Source organism: Pseudopodoces humilis, chromosome 17, assembly GCF_049639895.1.
Source record: "Pseudopodoces humilis isolate 2021_Gansu_Grassland_sample_001 chromosome 17, ASM4963989v1, whole genome shotgun sequence".
Lineage (NCBI taxonomy): Eukaryota > Metazoa > Chordata > Aves > Passeriformes > Paridae > Pseudopodoces > Pseudopodoces humilis.
Window position 1 is genome coordinate 7,934,656 of NC_142216.1, and position 20,053 is coordinate 7,954,708.

Sequence of the window (20,053 nt, forward strand, 5' to 3'; positions counted from 1 at the left end):
TTTTCATTCTTGTTGCCCAAGTTAAGAGCAGTCTAAAGCTAAAAAGGCCATAAAAATTCTGCTTATGTTTTCAGTCTTTTATTTAGTTTAATTGCTTACTTGCACATTACATTTTATTGCATCCTCTATTTGTGTTAAGATGACTTAATACGTATTCTCAGAAGATTTGTGGCGTCCATTTTCATTATTTCCTTAAATCTGCTCATTAAATTGCTTTTGGTTTTACTTCCCCAAATAACTTTATGACCTTTGTTTTGAAAATAAAGCAGCATATCTGCTTATAAATTTATATTATAACTTCCTGGTATTAAATCATGTTCTTTGCAATAGGTCTTATTTCACTGTGAAGTATTTGAACGGTGACTATTCTTCAGTCCTGTTTAGGATGGTTATTAGGAGCTCAGCCTTCCAAGGCACTGCAAGTCCTTGTGGCATTACATTGAAGTAGAGTGACTTTGTTAAGAAGTCTGTACTAGTCAAAATTCAGTTACAAGATTTGGGTTATTAAAGCTAATCTAATAGAAAACTCCAATGCCTGTATGCAACAGAGTTCTTGAAAATCAACATCAAATGCTTGCTGGCCCAAGGCAAAAATGCAGAATGGTTGATTTATATTTCTGAATATTTTTTCTGCATTTGCCCTGCTTTTTGGAAATCACCGCCATCTGTAGTATATTTACGAGCTCTGAGCAAAAACACTGGAGCTTGTCTTTTGTTCATGTGAGGATGCATGAGTCTCTTATCAAACTGCAGTAAGTCTTTACTATTCCTCTACCAGTTCTTTGTAAACCTTTCAAGTAAAAAGTTCAAATTGGCTGAGGACTGAGCATCCTTACCTGCCATGGGAATTGCTTGGAAGCTGAGAATGCTCAGGGCCTGGTCCAAAAAGATGGGATGTTTTTCCCTGGTACTGTATCTTCCTGCTTTACATGTTATGTATAGTTTGTTCTGACTGTGCTGTGTGTTCACTTCAGTATTTTTGCCATTCTTTTTCATTTTATTAGCGCCATGCCCTATCACTTTCCCCCTCATTGATTTCAAAACAATGCATCTGCAGAGAGAAGGGGAGGGTAAGTATGGTTCGCCATACGTTCAGTTATCTGCCTTTTGATAGTTGATGGTTTGCTTTCTAACTAACCCTTCACCTGCTGTCCCTTATATCTTGGGAATATTCTGATCTGCAGTTATTTTGTTGATTCAAAAAGGTCCCTTTCTTGAATCTTGTACTGTGCAAACAGGCAAGATCACAGCTGAAAAACAAAAAAATTCCCAATCATACTTAGTAAATGTGCAGTGGAAAGCAGGTACAAGGGTTATTTTTTTTTAAAGATTACTTTGTGGGTTTTATTGTTGTTCTGCACACTTTGAACCCAGTTTTCAAATTTCTGATTTGAACTAGCAAAAAAACAGGCAACTCTGAAAGGAAAAGAGGGGTGGGATTTTAAATTAAAGGAATTGAAAGGCTATGTCAGCTTTTTATTTAGGCAGCAAGAAACCCATGTCAAAGAATTATGAGGGATGTTAATAAGGAGCTTTTCATAGGGATTTGAAAAAATTGATTGTTTTGGAATCTCCTTCCTAAAAAATCACCTTCCACAAATTAAGAAATCTCTTTTTCTCAGTGGTGTCAAGATTGATTTTGTCATAAAACCCAAAACCACTCCTTGAAAAAGACTTAAGCAAATGGGCATTGTACCTAAAGAAGTACTGTCAGACTTATCTTCTTCAAAACCAAGAGGACAACCTTTCGAAGTACATGTCTACGTTATAAAAACTATTTTCCACAGCAAAATACTGCAATGGACAATAAACATATTCTTCATATTTTCCATTTATGATATATAAATGAGGCTCTTTTATACTGTTGAACTGCTCAGAAATGCATACTCCCAAGATACACTTTGAAAAAGGGATCCTAGTGTGCATACTTCATTTCAGTACCTTTTTCTTTCAGTTTTATGACAGAATTTGTAGCTTTCTGATGTATTTCACTGTTTTTATTCACTTTGTGTATGACACCACATCCTCTAGAGCATACAAGACTAAGCATTGGGTTCGCATTTTTGTTTCGACTCTTTTTTTATAGTTCTGTTAACAGAAAAGTACCATTTTGTGTCTTTTTTTTATCTTCTAGATCCATTTCCTGCCTTCAAGTCTTGGCAGGAGGACAGTGAATCTGGTGAAGCTCAGCTTTCCCCACAGGCTGGAAGGATGACTAACCATCCATTGGAAGAGGACTGTCATCCCATATTGTCACATCGGAGTTTGGATTTTGGGCAAAGCCAGCGTTTTTTACACGATCCAGAAACGTTAGACTCTTCATCCAAAGCACTTTCTTTTGTTAGGTGTGTATTTTAATGCAGTCTGGTAGGCAGGAAGTGTTATTGGCAGGATGAAAATACAGCTGTTTGAGATTGCTGCGGGTTTTCATGATCTGCATGAACTGAAGACCAAGGTCAGACTTAGCACTATGTGGCCATTTGACTACTCTGGAGTGAGTCAGAGCAGAGGTTCAGCTGGGGTGGGATTGTGTCTCTCCAAGTGGCCACTGACAGATGCTGAGGGAAAGAGGATAAAAATAGGACAAGATTGCAGAGCTTTCCCTGGCATTTGGTCAGGGCTTCAGACAAATGGCACTTCCTGGGCTGAAAGTAGTATTTATATCCTTTGTTTACCAGGCTTTGCTAGGCTCTGATCTGTGATTTTATGTAAGCTCTGGCTTTTTTTTCTTGTGTTTTTTTAACCTAGTTTATTAAAGCAGAGTTGTCACTAAAGTTGCAGGTTATTTGTATGAACTGCTGGGCAGTGTGACTCTCTAAATCTGTAAGTAACCTGTGACCTATACTGTCTGCTAGTGTTACTGGGAAAGGGATGTTGAGAATTTTCATGCTTTAGCTCTTTAGGGTAGAGATAATCTCATAAAAATGAAAAAACCTGAACCAGGAGATTGGAACAAATTTAGAGTTTCTAGTTGTATTTCTCACAGATTTATTGATGGAAAAACATCCTTGTGCAAGTTTTCTTCAATTAGCCACAGAAGATATTTAACAAGTGCTGTTAAAATTACGTAGAAGACTGATCTGCAGAAAATTGCTGATGATAATAGCTCTTCTCCTCTTTCTCAAACTAATAAGGGTCTGTTCTAGTAAATTATTAGATTAGTGTTGCTAATATCTTGAAGTACATAGATGTTACTGGCTGTGTTGAGGGATGTTTCAGGCACCTTGTATAGTAAGTGTTCTGGAAAATTCTTATGTCAGTCTTGAAACAAAACTGCTTTGCAAGAGCAGCAAATGTCAAGGAACTGTGTGAAAGATTATATAAAACCAAAACCACATACTTTAGAATTTAGAATATTAATGAAATTTATATTATAAATATATATTTATATTATAATGAATATTAATGAAATTTAAGAAATTTATCAGTAAGACTAACGAATTACGTGGCTACTTTTTGGCTTAAGTATCTCTTCATTTGCCTGGGACAGTTGAGTGAAGCTGATTAATTGCTAAGGATTGTTCAGTGGTATTTTCTAGCCTGGGCTTTGTTCTGTGCCAGTACATGACGAACAACAGTGTATATAATAACTTAGGTAAATAGCCCAGGCATCAGAAAGTTGGTAATTAATGGTACATTACTCTTGAATTTCAAATATGGTTTTTCTGTTATGGGTATTACTGATGTTAGGGAGACAAAAATTACATCGCATCTTGAAGGCAGCAGCTCAATGCAGTTTGAGTAAATAGCTCTGAAAACTTGAAATTAATGGATTAAGAACTGAAGAAAAAATGAAATTATTCATCTCTTACTTAAATACACATGTTTTTTGCACTCATTTAATTATCTAAATGACATTTTGAAAATGTTTTTAAGCAGAACACGAAGAGCATCCTTTAGCTCAAAAGATGACAAAAGGGAAGACAAGACACCTTATCAGCTTGTCAAGAAATTACAGAAAAAAATAAAGCAATTTGAGGAACAGTTTGAAAAAGAGAAAAACAGTAAGGTAGGTTAGCACTTCTGTCTTTGCTCAGGATAAAGGACTGCATGGGAGGATGGGGTGACTCTTGTTGTTCATCACTGAATAACTGTGTTCACGAATGAGAATTTTGTTACACACTGCTGTCTGCAAAAGGGAGCAGAGCAACAGCAATATTAGAAAGTGTGCCAGAATGCCACAGCCAGAGGAGGACAGAGTGACAGTTCTGCTGTGGGACTTAGGGCATTTTAGATGAGATGTGTGGAAAAGCAGAAGTGTCTTACCACTATCTGCTTCAGCTGCTGAAGTTGTTTCAGTTTTATTTTCACATGTGATGTCCTTATTTTGGCACTGAGATCTGATCTGATCTGAGTGGCATTCTTGTAACTGTTCACATTCACCATCACAAATATTACCAAATCTTGAAAGAAGTATTTATAAAGAAGACCTACTGTATTTGTTTTAATATGTAGTTTTTTTGTATTTTTTTCAGCCCTCCTATAGTGATATTGCGGCCAATCCAAAAGTTTTAAAATGGATGACTGAACTTACCAAATTGAGAAAGCAAATAAAAGGTAAGAGATTGCTACACTTTCTCATTCTCTACCAACACAAAGTATCTCCATGACTGAAATGGCTTCTTTGTCAATCATTAAAATTACGCAGCACACAGAAATGTTTCGTTTCTACATTCTGCACTATTCAAAAATCAAATTATTCTTAGGGCTTTAATTCTTTAGGAAAGAAACTTTCCCTGTGCAAATTGGTATGTTCCTGTATTTAGAGTTAAACAAACTGAGAGTGTTATTTCTTTTAAACCTTTGGATTGAGCAATTTTTCCCCATTTCAGATGCGAAGCAGAGGAGCTCAGAGGGAGAATTCATACCTCAAACACGTCCACGAAGTAACACTCTTCCAAAAAGCTTTGGTTCCTCTCTTGACCAAGAGGATGAAGAAAATGAAGATGAGATGCGAGTTGTGCAGAAAGAGAAGAAACCCAGCAAGGAGGCTACACTTGAACTCATTTTGAAAAGATTAAAGGAAAAACGAGTTGAGAGGTGTTTACCAGAAGATATAAAGGTAAGCATAAGGTTATGGATAGGCTCTTCCTTAGAGAATAAGGGGGAAATAGAGCACTGACAGACACTTGGGATACCATTTTATCAACTGCAAGATGCCTCTGGCTAGCAGCCCTTTGCCATGCCATCATATTTCAGACTCAGTGGGCAAATGATCAACAAGAACCATATTTTCTTTCTCTATATTTAAATATTTACAAGTATGTGCTGGCAATATTGAACAGCTTTAAATGGAGGAACTGGGTTGTATGATGTGAACTAATCTAAGTTTGGCTTAGGCATCTGTATAGCGAGTAAAAGTGATTTGTGTTTGATTAAATGCTAATTATTCTTGATAGAAAATGACAAAGGACCATTTGGTAGAAGAGAAAACATCTCTCCAGAAGAGCCTCCTGTATTATGAAAGCCAACATGGACGGCCGGTAATGCTTGGCTTTATTTCAAACTGTGTCCTTGTGTGCACAGACAGCAGTAACTCTCGAGCAATAGTAAGACCAGAATTTAATGCTGGTGTGTGGGGTTCTTCTTTTTCCTTCTCCAAAACACAAAGGTATCTATTGGCCTCCATGTTGCCATCTGAGGAACTTGCTGCACTGACTTCTAAAAAAAAAAAGTATGTATTAATAGGCCCCCTTTTCAGAAATCAGCAGATTATTGGAGTGTGCAAAGTGATGGGTGTCATTTGGTGCCTTATATGTCTGTGAGGCAAAGAGATGTCTTAAAAATAAACAAGATTATTGAATTTCCTGGGAAAAGCCAGAAATGTTATTCTGGATTTCACAGAAACAGAAATGAAAAGACAGTTCCCACCCCTCTTCTCTACAATTCCATCTTTTTCTTTTTTCCCTTTCATTTCTGTAGAACCATTGTCATTGCCAGGCACACATCTTTTTCCTGAGTTCTTGTTCCCTTTTTTGCCTCTTTTCCATGGATATTTAAAGACAGAGGGTTTGCCTGTGCTGAAGCTCCCCTAATTTATAGGAAGTGTTTAAATCTTTTCCCTGAAAAATTTAGGGCATTAAAGTGAGAGAGAATGAAAAAGCACTCACTTATTCCCTTTTATCTGCATAAATTCCCTTTCATAGACACAGTTTAAGGTAGTTTTATATTCCTAGTTGGAATGTTGGTGGCCTGGCAGGAGAAGCACACGGCTTTGTGTTTGCTTGTCTGTGATTGAGTGACCGGTATAATTAATTCTGTGGTTTCTCTGCCTTTAGGTTACTAGAGAAGAAAGACATATTGTGAAGCCACTTTATGACAGATACAGACTTGTAAAACAAATGTTAACTAGAGCAAGCATTACTCCTATTCTTGTGAGTAAAACAAATGCTATTTCTATTTATTTTCCCGCTTTTGAACTGCGAGGCTGCCTTTAGAAGAGCTAGTAACACTGTTCTGTGAAACATCTTTCTTGTGGAACATGTAAGATATTGTTGTCATTGTACTTGGGGCATTTGATTTACTGCTGAGAACAGAGCACTTCCAAGCTGTCTGTGACCTTGATGGCTCTTGGGAATTAAATGGTTCTCTGTGGAAGTGAGTTGTGCTAACTTGCTATGGCTGAGATGTTCCCAAGTGCCTGTGCTAGGTATGGATCCACAGGACATACTGTACATCTAGTCCTTCCCAGAATAGTAACACCAGTTGCAGTGCAGGTTGCTGTCAGCAGAGGCTTGAGTGACGGGACTGCCATCACAACCATTTCATTCCTTCATGCTTCCCCAGAGAGAAGTTACCAGCAGCAGGTTACCAGCATCTGTACAACATCTGTGCTTTTTCACTGTGTTTTCACTTCATTTCCTTCTGAATTTTCTATCCTCTCTCTGTGGTCTTCTAAGAGAAGAGGAAGAAAAGTTTTCATAATGTGCAAGGAAATCGATGTAACCTTGTTTATAGTACCTGTAAAACAGCTGGGGAGTGACAGCCAGCTGATTTTGTTCTGCATGAGCCATAATCCAAGCCTTGTATGTACTGACCCAGACTTTCTGGATGTTGGCTGCTTACCATTTTGGAAGGAAGGGACTGCATAGCTGATGTGAGATAATCTCTTTGCATACAGACAGTTCTTCCCAGACATAGGTAACTGAGCTTACTCAGCAGGAACCTAATCTGCTGTTTACATTGTCACTGACAGTTCTTGGCTCTCCCCTCTAAGCAGGAATGCATTGAGATACAGGGATCAGGTCAAGATTCTGCATTTCTTGTATACATTTTTTTTGGTGGCTCCTTTTAAAGAAAAATATGATTTTCATCACAGTCAAGTTTAAGGGCTTTTATATCAGAATCACTTTCTGCACTCCATAAACCCAGGTTGCTCTTAAGCACTGATATGTTTCTTTGTGTCTGGTGAATCACAGCTTTCTGGTAGTGCCCTTGACTGATTGAGCTCTGTCCCATCTCTCCCCTCAGAAATCTGACTCTTTAGCTGAGATGGATTTTACATTCTGGGTAGCCTTATGACCATGCCATAGTCATTCTGGTTTTTTTGGCTGTGAAATAAAGGGATGGGTGGTAGCCCACCAGAAGGATTTTAAATTCAGGAGAGATGTGAGTAACATGATTCCTAATCTCTGGTGCAGGCAATACCTGTAAAATCTTTTTCACAGGTCTTTGCTTTTAAAAACTCTTAAGAGCTACAAGGAGCTCTCTCTTACTGCCAAGGATTGTTCAGTGATAGCTTCTAAGTAGTCTATATTCAGTGCCAGATATTTCAAGGATGGATATTTAGGTTTGTATGGCAATTGATTCCATATCTCTTACTGTATTCTGGTACACTAATGACATGCATTGAAGCCTGTATGGAAATGTCCAGAGAAGCAGGAGACTATTTTCCTTTCATGAACTAAAGTTTTTGACACGTCATTGTCTGTGTGGATTTTGTGTTTCACCTTTTTCCTGTCCAGAGGCCATCTGTTGAAATTGCTTCTGCTGTCTGGGGATAAGGGTTGAGCAGGACATTATGGCAGGTGTGCAGCAGGGACCTGGACAGCACAGGGACACCTGTTTTAGGCTGGAGTTCAAAGGACTTTGAGGTGGAAACAGGTAGCTCTGATTTCACACTTCCAACTGCGGGGCTTCAGAATGGTCTGGAAAAAGAGCTTGGCAGGATTATTCCCAGTGGATGCCTGTCAGGAGATAAGCAGCTCTGGCCTCTATAACTGTGCTTTGGTAGGAACAAGAATAAATACAGAATTCAGAGCTGTCATTGCACTTTATTAATCTACAAAACATGGAGAGAGTAAATGCTTTTTATTTTAAATCTGGAAAGGAATATTTCAAAACAAATTATAAGCTACAACATTTATTTCTGTGTCAAGGATACCTTGGGTATCTGAGCTTTTTGGATTGTATGGTTATTTTATTTGTGCTCTGTAAGTATATTTGCAGTCTTTTATTCATCTCAAAGAGGAAATATTGGGTGACTTCAATGTAATTCTGACTTCAAATGGCACTTGATGTCTTACCGTACATTTTGAAACAGATCTCCATTTTTTCAGGGATCACCATCAACCAAGAGGCGGGGGCAGATGTTACAGCCCATTATTGAAGGTGAAACTGCCCATTTTTTTGAAGAAATTAAGGTAGGTACAGTGCATTAAAAAAAATATTTCCCAGTATTTGTAACGGGGAAGCAAAATAGATCACATTTGTTTTGAATTTCTGTTTTTACTTTCAGGAAGAAGAGGAGGAAAGTGATGGTTTGTCTACAGACCTGAATGATATCTTAAAAACTGCTGCCCAAACACAGCCTGTTCTAAGCCCAGTTGAAAACTCTGAGTCTGATATTGAAGATGGTCAAGAGAAACTCACCCGGGACCTGAGGCTCTCCAGCACCCGAGCTGCTTCTATGTATGGACAATTAAATGGATAATTTAATTTTAGTAGTTGTAATTATTGTTGTTAGAGTCATGATACTAAATCTGTGATGTTGGGAGGGAGTGACATGTTCAGCACTTCTCGGGAAATGTTTGGATTGAATGAGTGCTCTTTGCTCTGACGTGTCTGACTAAGATCTTTTTGTACTCAGTGAATTATTTAGTATCTTCTAAACCTTCAGCCTTACTTGAGCTGTGTAGACAGCAGAAAATTTATACCCCTTTATTAACTGCTAGTTTGTTCTCAGTATTTCACTTTCAAACTGACAGCATGTTCCTTATGAGCCAGACAAATAAATTATTAGTACAGCCAGCTCAGTTGTTTCTGAGGAATTTAAGTTCTATTGTACGGCAAACATATTTTTCTTTCACTTCAAATTTTTAGGCCTGAATTATTGGAGCAACTGTGGAAAGCCAGAGCTGAGAAAAAGAAGCTGCGTAAGACATTACGAGAATTTGAAGAGGAGTTTTATCAGCAGAATGGAAGGTTTGTTTAGCACAAAACCAGATGCTGGGCTGCAGCCTCATTATGTAGCCAAGTACTTTGAAAGTTGTCAGCTGGAATCTGATCTGTTTTGATCTGCTGTGAATAATCTCCTGAGGGAGATAACTTTGTGTATTTTTAACAGTTCTGTTTTTAAAAAACAACATTTAAAAATACCTACTAAAAAGTATGATTTTTTTATTATAAACCCACCCCTGTTCTGAAACATAGGGCAGGGGAATTTTCCCATCCACCCCTTGTTTCCAGTAGGTCAGTTCTGGCAGTGAATATTTGCTTTACCAGTAAAGGTTTTCATAATTTTTATTCTTCTCCATACTGTTTAGTTCTTATAGGCTTCTTATTTGAATTTGTTTTGTCATGAATTGGATTGCATTGCTGCCCATTGTATTTTCATTTTGCATTTTCATATCTCATGTCATGAAAAAAACTAACAACACTCCTAAGAGGTCACTTTATTGACTTACAAATGCTCTCACTTGACTGTGCCTTCTCCTGTATTTCTCCTGAACTACAAACCCCTGGACCATCGGTCACACAAATTCCAGTAATGTGGCTTTATTGTGCATGTACTGAATTTGGGACAAAACTCCTTTTGACTTTGATAGCAATTAATGAGGTTAATCATATTAATAGATTATTTATTATAGTCCAGTAAGAATAATGCTCTGCTGCAAATTTGTGAGTCAATCTGCTTACAGTGAAAAATGTAGATTGACTTAAATTTGTATTTTTCTGTAGTGTGTACACAGGATCTGAAATTAATCTCTTCGTATCCCATTAGTAAAATTCCCAGGGGTGCTTAGGACAATTACTATTACACAGTGCTGCAGCAGTTGTTCTGAATAAATGCTGCTGGGTTTTCAATTCAGTTTTTTAGGTGATGGCAGTTTTAACTACAATAAATTAAAATATAATATCATTCCTGTTATTGGTGAACAGGCTGCCAATAATGTTTTCATCTGCCCTAAAATAACTTCCTGTAGCTGCTTTTCCATGTTTGGCTAGCTGCAGGATGGAGGATTTAGTTGAAATTTTGATGTTTTTGTTTTTACAGGAACGTACAGAAAGAAGATCGGGTCCCAATGCTGGATGAGTACAGGGAGTACAAGAAAATCAAAGCCAAACTGAGGCTGTTAGAAGTCCTTATCAGCAAACAAGATTCTTCAAAATCAATTTAAATTATATTCCTCCAACCTGTTGAGTAACATGCTGTTTTCATATACTACCCCTGTACTTACTGGGTGCTTGTGTTCATGTGTCATGCACTGTTGAAAGAATCCAGTTTGTGCACTTTACTGTGGTGCCACTAGGACATGTTTGAAGGGTAAGTAGGTCCTGTCTAGAGAGCAAATAAGGTTTCTGAGTTTGAGACTGCTCTATCCACCTTTAGCAAACACAGTTTCCATCGAAATTTTGTATTCCAGATGCATCCATCCTGTTCCAAAACAACCATAGCTTTTTTTTTTCTTTAGCATTCAAGAACTTTGAAACTTTTGTTATTACCAACCTTTTGCATTGTTGAAGAAATTATTAATACTGTAATGCTACACCGAACTACTCCCTTGCCTAAAAAAAAATCAGCAAATTAAGGGTACAGCTCTTAATTCCTGGAACACTTAAACAGACTGTAATTCCTTTCAAAGGACTGCTGTGGAACAACTTTGATTTTTTGGTGTTCTAAATTGCATGTATACACAGTAATAATTAACGTCTATGGATTTTGCTCTTTAGCAGTCACATTTCCTCCTTGATAAAGATGACAGTGGACAAACCAGAAAGTGACCTTTTCTTAGTGGCTTTTAAACCTTGGAAAACTGAAAAGTTCAATCACATGCTGCCTACAGGACTCATGTCATTGTTGTTCATTTGATCCCTTTTTCAGTTGTTGTTTATCAGCCAGTGGTGATGTAGTGTTTGGGCTGAATTGGATACGGCATCTCCGCTTTCGGAAGATTTGAGGAGCGCAGTGAACACTTTGGTGTTTGGGAAATCTGATGGCACTCAGACTTGTGTGGCTCCACAGAAAGGAGCTGGCTTAGGACAGTTAAAATCCCACTGTACCTGAAATGAGTATGGTGTCAAGGGCTAAAATCAGTGTAGTTAACACGCACCACAGGGAGAACTGTCGGTTTGGAGTGGAAAGATTACTGCTGTTTATCACGGTTTTGTTTTACAGTTGGAGAATAAAATACATTATCTAATCCTTACGATGTAAGCAAAACAGTTTATGGGCCTTGCATGATTTAGCTTCAGAGTTGAATCTAAATAATGTTTTGAGTATCACATCTGCTGTGCTGAATGATGATTTAGGGACTAGCTTTGCTCTGCAGGAGCCATCTGCAGCTGTTTCTGATCTGGCAAAATCAAAATGTTAATTTCAGCTGGTGCTTTCTCAGTTTTTTTTTCTTTTATTTCAGTGTATCGATTTGATTGTGGCAATGTTTTGCATGCACCTACTCTCACTGCATGTTTTTATGACTGGCTAATGTCAACATAGCAATGATTCACTCTGCTTTATGAAAGACCAAAAATGAACTTTCTCACAATGTAAGAAATGGCTCGCACATCAACTCAGAGACTTGCTGTTCTGTCATGGAGCATATAAAATAGGTTGCGAGTAGGATTTTAGTGCTCAGATTTCATTTGTGTACTGTAGTATACTTCTTGGTTTGTTTTACTCTGCTTGTAGGCATGTAATTTTGGAATTCAGAAAAAAAAAAAGCACTAAAACTATTGAGCACTGGTGGTATGCCTTTTTTTCTTTTTCCTTTTTTTTTTAACTGCGAAGTGATCTGGGACCTTAGAGAATTATGAGGTTAAACTAGTCTTGAGACCATTTACCAATTTTATTCTGTTCCATTGTGCAATGTACACTTCAGTTCCTTTTCTATCAGTCTGCAGACACGGGTGTATCCAAACATTGAAACTAATGTGTACTGTATAGTGTTGTACATGAATGTTTGTGTTTTATATACCACATGCAAAATGTCAATATGCACTATTTAAATGTTTTAAATAATATATTCCTCCTTTATAATGCTTAAATCTATATGATTCCAATATTTTTATAAGTGAGTGAGTGATCAGACTGGTTCCAATTCAGAATTAACAGCTGCTTTGTGTTTGTTATGCAGTGTTTGGCTGTTTATTCAGTATAGTAGATAAGCATGGCAACAGTTATGCTGAGTGTGTTTTGTGCCATCCTTGTTGAGCAATAAATAAATGGTAGAACTAGGCATTTTGTGATATAACAGTTTTACTTTGGTAAAAGCAAAACCTATCTATATAGGTTTATAGCATATATCTATATGGATATATAGATATGGAATATATACAACTAAACCAGATATAATTGCATTGCTATGTCTGGTGGTCATTGTATAGACTTTTGTAATAAAAGTACCTTAACCTTTATTGTCTTGTATCTTTGTTTCTCATCATGCTTTGTCCTCCTCTGTCATCTCTTAGAAACGAGTGCTGAGTCCTTTGCAGCTCCTGTTGATAGCTGCAGGGTGTTGTGAGGTGAGTGTCTGGATCATCACGATGTGCCCTGCTGGTGGTTCGGGTGAAACTGCGTTTCCTGGAGCCGTTCTGCCCGTGCCGGCTGTGCGGGAGAGGGGCCCCAGCAGCTCCTGGACTGGCAGCTTGGATCCGTGGTCCTGGCTGGGCTTCAGTTCCTGCTGGGAGTGATGCAGGAGCACGCTGGGAGTCTGGCTCCTTCCTGCCCCAGCAGCAGCCAGGCAGCAGATGGAGCAGGGAGCCACCACTGGGACAATTCATTCACTGCCAGTGAACGCTCCCTCAGCTGAGCATGGCTGTTGTGTCTCTGTATCCATGAGGATCTGTATCCCTGGAATCAGTACTGCAGCAGTCACTGCTCTCTGAGGCCAGGAAACACTGCTCTTGCACACTGCTGTACACACCAGAGGATGCTTTCTCTCTGAACCAAACAGCCTTTATTTCATAGTGTGTTGTGGGTTCATAGAAAGTGATCAAGGTCTTGGAAGCTGATTCTTGTAGTCTGTGAAAATCCACCTCTCTTCAGCCTAAGGTGTGGCAGGGGCTGAAGAACTCCTGAAAGCGAAGACTCTGCTTGTGGATGTGTGGCACTGCAGGTACATGGGAACAAGAAACCGGGAAGTTGAGGGAGCAAGGAAAGGAGATGGAAGGCAGCCTTGGGCATGTTCTTTGGGTTGGGCAGAATAACCTTCCCTCTGATCACATGGCCTTTCTCTGAAAATGGGGGAATTCCATTCCTGGGACATTGGCCTGAAGAATGAACAAGATTCCTACAGGTCTATTGTACAATCCCCTGTTTTTCCTTAATTACATTATTTATTCAGTGAAGCTTGCTGTGACCAGGATGCTAATAAGAAAACAAAATTCCGTCAGAGACTGGTTTAGTGGGAACTGCTGCAAATCAATGTGCATTGAACTAAGATTTTAAGGAGGAAATAACTGTATTGAACAGTATTGGTCAAAATGGAGGAGAAGCATGTTTTTGAGGGTGCAAAAAGCTTGGTTATATTGGGAAGAATTACGACTGGAGAACCAGTTCTGAGACAAGGCAAGTCTAGAGTCTTCCAACCTTTCCCTCTTCAGATTTGTCAGAGCTGTTGTCGCTGTAGGGCACAGAGCTTGCAGGGAAAAGCCAGGCAGGATATGGAGAGGGTGTCCTGTGCCCCAGGGGAGTGGGGTGGGGTTGAGGAGTGCTTGAAAGCTCTTTTGGGAAGTTCTGGGAGAGGAAATGTGTCCAAAGGTTTTGAGGCTCTGTATGAGAGGGCTGACAGCAGGAGGAAAGCTTGGAGATGCCAAAGGTGCCACACACCTGCTTTCTTGCTGTCAGGCTATTGAGTAATCGGGATCAACACATCCTCAGTGACCTATGTGTTCAGGGCCAAGTGTCCTGGGCTACTGCCTGGCAACAAGATCCCTTTGGAGGGGAAGGGAGGAGGGGTTTAGTTGTTAAAGCTGGTCCCTTCAGAAGAGGGTGGATGGATTGGTGTGGCCAGGAGATCATCGTACAGAATCAGTGACCCCTGGTGGGGGTATTGCTTACCCTGTTGGGCTGGAAATCCCCTCCTGGGACCCTTTGAATGCCTCTGCTCCCTTCTCCGTCACCCTGCTCCTCCACACTGGGATTAGACACAGGAAGAATGGAGCCCATGTAGCAGCGTGATAACGCAAGGCATCGGCTTGAAAATACAGCTGCCTGTAGGATTTGTGTAAGATTCAGGGGCTGTGGGGGCTGGGGCTGTGTGTCCTGCAGGAGCCGAGATGTGCAGCAGCAGAACTTGCCTGGCGCAGGGACTGGGGCTGCCCCGGCTTTTCCCGTGGCATCGTCCGGACGGCGCCTGGACGCGTTTTCCTTGTCCTGCAGCCGAGTCCTAGCGATAAACAGCCAGCAGTGACTGCCTGGGAGTGCACATGACTTGTCTCTGGGGCTACGGGAATAAAGGGATTGAGGAATAAAAAGGATCTTCCCGGAATTCCGGCTGGTACAAGGATGAAGCGAAGCGCCCTCTGGTGCCGACAGCTGTGAGGTCCTGAGCCGAGGAGAAGAGACTTGGGGTTTTTCCTGAAAGCTTAAATTTATTCTTTTTTCTCTGAAGGTAACCGATACCTGCGGTAGGAATTGTTGAGAGATAAGCATTAACCTCGGCAGCTGATGCATGAACGGAGCAAGGGCAAAGGGAGCGCGGATGTGAGGGAGCAGGTCCGGGATGCTGCCAGGGCTCGGGATCTGCTCCCCCTGTCACAGCTGGGTCTCAGAGCAGCAGAAGTTGATGTCATTCAGGCATCTGTAGAAGTGCCTGCCCAGAGCCCCAGCAGGGCTGGGCAGTTCTCAGAACAGCACCTGAAAGGTTTGGAGAAATGAGCCAGAAGCAATTGTTGTTATACATTTATTGACAGTCCTGCTCCTCTTGAACAGATATGGAAAAAAAAAAAGAGTGGGGGTGTGTAGTTGGTTTTAATTAAACTGCATGAACAGTCTGTTCCCAGCTGAGCTCAGACACTCTGCTGTGCCCTCTTTCCTGAAGCTCTACTAAATCCTTCCCTCCCTGAGGGCAGCCAGTATAAAAGCATTTAAAATATCTTAAAATCACTGACTTTGTGCAGTTCTGCCTCTCGGATTGTTGCTCAGTGAGGTTCCAGCAAGCACTGAGCTGCCTGAGGATGGGAACAACATCTGCAGGAACAGACTCCCACACCCTGCTGGAATGCTGCACTGGAGATGTCACTCTGAGTCTCTGTCCTCAGAGACTGGATACCCTTGATGAAGTTCCTTCCCTTCCTGTAGATTTGATGACTCCAAATTCAACACCAGAGGGATGTGAAAAAAAAACCAACACGTCTCAAACAAAGCCAGCATGGCTGACTGGGACACCAGTACCACAGTCACTCCTGCAGGAAGAGATACATTTTTGTTTGTTGGGAAAAATGTTCCACATATGGCTGTAAGTAGACTTTCCTTCTGGCCCTTCCAAAAAAGACAGGATATAGAAATACACATTTCTTTTCAGAGTGGAGAGAGATGGCAGGGATTGTTGTGCAGTAGTGTTTACAGACAGCCTGGGGGCTTTTCCCTTTCTTCTTGTAGAAGTGATTTTAAAATAAAAATATGTTGTACAGACACAGACTTACTCCAGATATGGAACTGGAACAAAGACTGCAAGAAACCTTTTTAGCAAAGCAAAGGGAAGTTGCAGTAATATTTCTTCTTGCTGTAGATGCAGCCTGTGACCCAATAGATTGCTGTGAAACTTGTTTGTTTTCCATACATCTGTTTCTGGTTAACGTTTGGGGAAATGTCCAGCTCACAACTTTATACAATTGCTAAAACTCCCTGCTCTCGCCCTGCTGCCAATTCTACTGTTGCAGTGTAGGACCTGGCCTAAAAAAGATTTCATTTTACTTCATGGGTATAATTGGTGATTTATCTTTATTTATAGGTTTAACTTTTGGTATTTCTATGATGTTAAAAATAGTATCCTATGGAAAAATAGACTTTGTAAGTCACAGTAGGGGCAATTGTGACTCCTTTTGTATTCAACTTCCAAAATATAAACAGCAGTTTCTAAGATTATAGGTAAGAATAAAGCCTACCTTTTCCGTAGCACTGTCTCCATTGGTTTGGCTCCAGAGGTTAGGAACAAAGGTAGTTCCTAATTTTGGAGAAGTTTGCACTCTCTGTCCAGAGATCAGCAGATGTATTTACAAATAAAATACAATTAAATTAGGTGTCCCGTCATGAAGGCAGTCCTGAATCAAGGTCAGAACATTTTGCCTCCTTCTGCAGTTAAGAAATAGTTACATTTTTCATAGCTGTTGGCTACAAAACTGTGATTGCCTTCCTCTCTTGCAGCCAGGCTGTCTGTACAGGTCATACCTGGCTAACACTGGGTCTAGGAAAAGGCTGAGTTTAGGGAGGCTCTTTCCCTGTGGTGTTATCCCAGCTGCTTCAATGGAGACAGCTGCCCATGTGCAAATTTTTTTTAAATGAGCTTGGAATTCTCATGACCCATGTTCATGAGGGAGAGGTGATTTTAAACTCTGGAATCTTATAAACAGAATTCTCCCTTTGAGCTCTGTCTTTGCAACTCACCCATGAGAAGGTAAAAGTGAACATTTACGCTGTGCTTAGGAACACTGTGATTCCTGAGTACACAGAAAGGGAATAGAGCCAATACATTTATCCACAGAAGGAAGATGTTGACGGCACATTTACTATATGTTGTAAAGAACTCACCAGGATGCAAGGAAACAGCAATCTGGATAAACATGGGCATCAGACAGCAGCTCTTCCTTTAGCTGGGACCCTTCTGCAGTGCAGACAGTGTTGGAGACAAGGGTAAGGATGGATCCTGGATGAAAGCAGAAGCCAGGGAGACTCCAGTCCAGCTCCCTGCCCTCTTTTCAAGCTGTCATTTTGCACAGGGAAGATTGGATCAGCTTCAAAAGGCCCTTGGTTAGATTTGAAGAACCTGAGCTTTTTGGATGTTTTGTTGTAAGCTGCAAATACGAGACTTTACTAGCCAAACCTTCTGTGTTTGTGCTGTGGCAGTTCTGGGTTTGTGCTGTGCCACGCACCACACACACTCCAGTTTTACTGTGCCAGCTCCGCTGTGCTCCAGCAGTTCCCTGCTCTGCCAGGATTCAGGCTAAAACAAACAGGGTGGATAAAGGCTAGGGAGGACACAGAGCCACAGCAAGGCCAGAAGGGGGTTTCTGTTCTGGACCCTGGTCCGTGCAGCCTCTTCAGGGTAGGACAAGTTAGGCTGAGTCTAACCAGGGGCTCTTCTGCCTCATTGACTCTTTAGCCAGTTCTGGCCTAGGCTGGCAAACACAGAGGTGAAAGCCAAGGGATAACTCGCCCCCACAGCAGCAAATGCAGCCAGCTCTGGGCACTTCTGAAGCATTTCTTCCTCAGTTTTACTGTCTTTGTAGATCTCTAGACCATGGGTGCCATGACAAAGAGGCAACACAAGACTTGGCAAGGACACAGGAATTAATCACAACATGTGACTGATCTGATGGACTTCATGTAGGATGTGTGGGGAGCAGAGAGCGGCCTTGGTGTCAGGGAAAAAACTGGGGGCTGGTGATAAATACAACCCCTTCGAATCATCTCAGGCCTTAATTGTCTAATATTGCTAATAACAAGGACTAATAATACAGTCTTTGACCTTGAAAAAGACCAAAAAATCTTTTCCAACAGCCAGCAGCAACCAGTGTACAGACCAGACACCAACTGTTGCCAAAAAATGGGAAGGACAGATCTGGGTCTGTTCCTTGATCTAACTGGATTTCTGTATTTTTTAGGAATTACTCTCTTGCCAGCTGCTACCTATGGAAAAGTGGCTGCACTTGCCTGAGGTACTCAGACTTTCCTTGTGTCTTTATGGAAACACCATGCCTCAGTAAATTGGATTTCACACACAGTAAAGCTAAGAGCTCACCTGATTATCCAGAAGAGGTTCACATTAGCATTACATCTTGAGAAATACATATACATTTATGTTTATGAAATGCAAACAAGCTGTTGATTAATGCAGCTCTGCTTCCTCTAGAGAGCTGGCTGTTCTGCCTGAGAAACATCAACTTCTCCACACTCTCCTGCTTTGATTTAGGTGAAGATATATCCTCCACTGTTGTACCAGCCCATAGATCCCAGTTCCATGGGGATAATGAGGGGGCTGAGGTGTATTTCCATCTCTCAGAAATGGGAAAACAAAACAGCTCAGCTTATGGAGCCCAAACTGATGTAAACCTGAACTTTAATTTTGTAATCCTTGTTAGTTCTTGTGTTCTTCTGCATGCAAAACTGACCACTTAAGACAGACCTTAAAATAGCATTTTTCTTTACATTAAATACTCACAAGATATGCAGCTTTAACATATTCCCAGTGCCTTTATTTTGTTGCTCAGTACCTTCATAAAGCAGCTATTGCTTACTAATCTGGATTTCACCCAACATGGGCTGGGTAGTTTATTACTTTAAAACTATATTTCATTACCTTAAATGAAATAACTCTGGTTTACATAGATCATTGTTACTTAGGCATGTTCACGTGGTCTCTCATTGTGTTAAATCAGTGCTAAATGAAGTGTGTGAAGCAGAGCATTTCCAGAGTATTTTTGCCTGATTCCAATTTATAAACATGCGATTTAAATTCAGGCCTCCTATAATTGATTTCTGCAGAGATGATAGAGGAGATAGGAACACTAACATGTGCTTCTGCTCATCTGGGCTCCTCTTTCCAGTTCTTCCTGTCTATCTGCTGTGGATTTCCCATGCCAAATGCCCATCTCTAATGTTGGCACAAAAACAAATCCATGTTTTATCTCAATGTAAACAAGAGAAAAGCTCAGCTAATTCCACTCATGGCTCTTACTGACTGCAGAATCGTGGCACTTTCAGAAACATTTCTGTGTTCAGGCACGATTACTTGCTCAGATTGATTCCTTAGACTGAAATCAGACCTGTCTTCAGCTCAGTAATGATGTTTGCTGTATGCTAAAAATGTGTGGAATTACAGGTAGATGTTGCCTCCTTTCAGCTGGTGGACCTGGGCTACTCCCAAATTCCTGTAGCCAATATGGCTGTTGTTGTTTGGGAGGGTTAATGCTGTGTTGTGATAGCATTTCTCCCATAGAGTCCATCCAACAGGGATCCCTTTGCAAACTATGAAAATATTTTTTATTGAAGACTTTTTCAGACCAAGCCCTGTATTGAGTACATGATGCAGCAATTAGCTGGCCTGTTGCTTTCCTAGGCTGATTACTCAGAAGTATCAGTATTGTTTGTACCCAGAATTTCTTCAAATGCATTTGAAGGTGTTGGTTGCCTTTCTTCAGCTGAAAGCACAACTTTTAGCACATGGTTTTCAGGGGAACCTTGAAGTGAGGTTGCTCTGAACTAACACTAAGAAAACATATTTACAAGGAAAGCTTTGCCCTCCAGAAATCAGCTCCCAGAACTGCTCCTGTCACCCTCAGAAGAGGAGAGCTCCAGGCAGAGCTTTGGGACATGGCTGTGCCCAGCACGCTGAACATCACCAGACAGAAGGGGCAAGGAGGAGGGGACACTCACAGGCTGAATTTAGAGGGT

At 40.5% G+C, this 20,053-nt stretch overlaps 1 protein-coding gene across 9 annotated transcripts in view; it reads left to right on the forward strand.

The window, feature by feature from the left end:
- Positions 1-12,855, forward strand: part of FAM13B (family with sequence similarity 13 member B) — a 44,918-nt gene extending 32,063 nt beyond the window's left edge. For 4 of the 9 annotated variants that reach the window (XM_088063436.1, XM_088063434.1, XM_088063435.1 and 1 more), the window contains 11 exons: positions 1,005-1,070; positions 2,135-2,345; positions 3,877-4,009; positions 4,476-4,557; positions 4,833-5,062; positions 5,400-5,483; positions 6,279-6,374; positions 8,559-8,642; positions 8,738-8,910; positions 9,322-9,423; positions 10,496-12,855. In XM_088063436.1, coding sequence (XP_087919562.1) covers positions 1,005-1,070; positions 2,135-2,345; positions 3,877-4,009; positions 4,476-4,557; positions 4,833-5,062; positions 5,400-5,483; positions 6,279-6,374; positions 8,559-8,642; positions 8,738-8,910; positions 9,322-9,423; positions 10,496-10,619 — 1,385 coding nt within the window. In that variant the 3' untranslated portion in view covers positions 10,620-12,855. Of the gene's footprint in view, positions 1-1,004; positions 1,071-2,134; positions 2,346-3,876; positions 4,010-4,475; positions 4,558-4,832; positions 5,063-5,399; positions 5,484-5,611; positions 5,684-6,278; positions 6,375-8,558; positions 8,643-8,737; positions 8,911-9,321; positions 9,424-10,495 lie in introns of those variants that run through there. The other 5 variants (XM_014253160.2, XM_088063440.1, XM_088063439.1 and 2 more) reach the window with 5 other exon arrangements.
- The last annotated feature ends 7,198 nt before the right edge of the window (positions 12,856-20,053 follow it).